The 1,494-nt window shown below is 31.3% G+C and overlaps 1 protein-coding gene across 1 annotated transcript; it reads right to left on the reverse strand.

Moving 5' to 3' along the window:
* Window positions 1-324: 324 nt before the first annotated feature.
* LOC145092658 (kirola-like) lies at window positions 325-1,167 on the reverse strand. Its single transcript, XM_079030622.1, has 2 exons — window positions 949-1,167; window positions 325-796 (listed from the first exon to the last, which is right to left on the reverse strand). The coding sequence occupies exons 1-2, from the start codon at window positions 1,130-1,132 to the stop codon at window positions 528-530; spliced, it is 453 nt and encodes a 150-aa protein (XP_078886748.1). The 5' UTR covers window positions 1,133-1,167; the 3' UTR covers window positions 325-527.
* Between the last annotated feature and the right edge of the window lie 327 nt (window positions 1,168-1,494).

Raw genomic sequence — 1,494 nt, forward strand, 5'->3', positions numbered from 1 at the left:
TTAAGTTATCTTTCTTGTGGTTTTCTTTGAGCTTTCAAATTATCAGTCACAATTGCATAACAGCATAAATCATTAATTAAAAAGTAATTTACTTTAAAGAACCATATCTTCTGTAGCTGTGGTCCTGTGCTTCAGATCTGGTCCAATTTTGCGAATTGGTTTTCTGTTCTTCCCTCGTTGATGGGGTAATTTTGCGAATTGGTTTTCTGAGTTGCTCTAACTGGTGTTGCAGTTAATTTCAAAAAATACTTTTGCTGTTTAAAAAAGAAAACAAGTTTTACACCATGCAATTTCTATATATAAGAACAGTGGTTTTCTACATAATTAAACTTTAACATATAAAATTATTGGTATTAATTAAAACGACACCCTTTTTTTACATATATATAACACAACCAATAAACATATATAGCATAAACAAGATAGCGCATGCAACATCTAACACATCCAAAATCAATTATTAAATGCCACCCATATTGGTGCGATCTAGATTTTGGTTTATTTAATTCTAGATACGGAGACTTTGATTAAATCTTGAGATGGTGAGTCTCAATGTCTTTGGTGACTTTTTTGTAAAATTCCATAAGCGTATCTGGATCAGGAACATCAGGACTTAGCTTCTCATACTCCACGGTCCATGTGACAAGGTTGTTTAAACCATGTGTGTCTACATGAACATGTATAACAAACGTCTTATATAATTCCAGGAGATCACCTTCAAGTACCTTGAAGGTGACCGACTTTTTGCCCTCATCAATTTCCTGGATTAGCGTTTTTGCAACACGGTCTTTTCCATCTACAACAAAACATCATCAAGAACTTTGATTTCAAGTGTAGACAAAGAAATAAGTGTACACCGTTGATCTACTATATACTACATCAAATTAATTTTTTGCTATCAGCTCATCATAAAGAAAGATTCTAGGGGCATATATGTTTAATTTTTACCATGAAAATAGTTCCAGAAAAGCACAGAGCCCACGGTTCCAACGTCGCCTTCATGGCTTTGACAGTTTTGGATGGTAGTTGGGGTTATAGTGGGAACTTCATGGGGATTTGCCTTCCATAACTCGTGAAAAACATCACCGTCGGACTTGATCTTAATTTGCACTGTTTTAGTAGTCATTGCCATATTTCTCTAGAACTTGAATGAGAATTATATTACTAGCTCACATCGTTAACATTTATATATAGATGTCCTCCCTTCGATCCCCACCACCTAATAATAACCATGTTAATAAATATTATATACTCATAATATTTAAAAAAAAATTGTTTGATAACGTGATTAATGTTCCGTTGAATATGCATGTCTTATTGTTCATGTTTCTATATTAAAAAAATACGAACAAATATCTTTCGTTAGGTTGTCTATAAGATTCGTTAGGTGGTATATATATATATATATATATATATATATATATATATATATATATATATATATATATATATATATATATATATATATATATATATATCACTACAAGAAAGTAG

This window comes from Lactuca serriola, chromosome 3 (assembly GCF_051521515.1).
Source record: "Lactuca serriola cultivar US96UC23 chromosome 3, Lser_US96UC23_V15, whole genome shotgun sequence".
Classification (NCBI taxonomy): domain Eukaryota; kingdom Viridiplantae; phylum Streptophyta; class Magnoliopsida; order Asterales; family Asteraceae; genus Lactuca; species Lactuca serriola.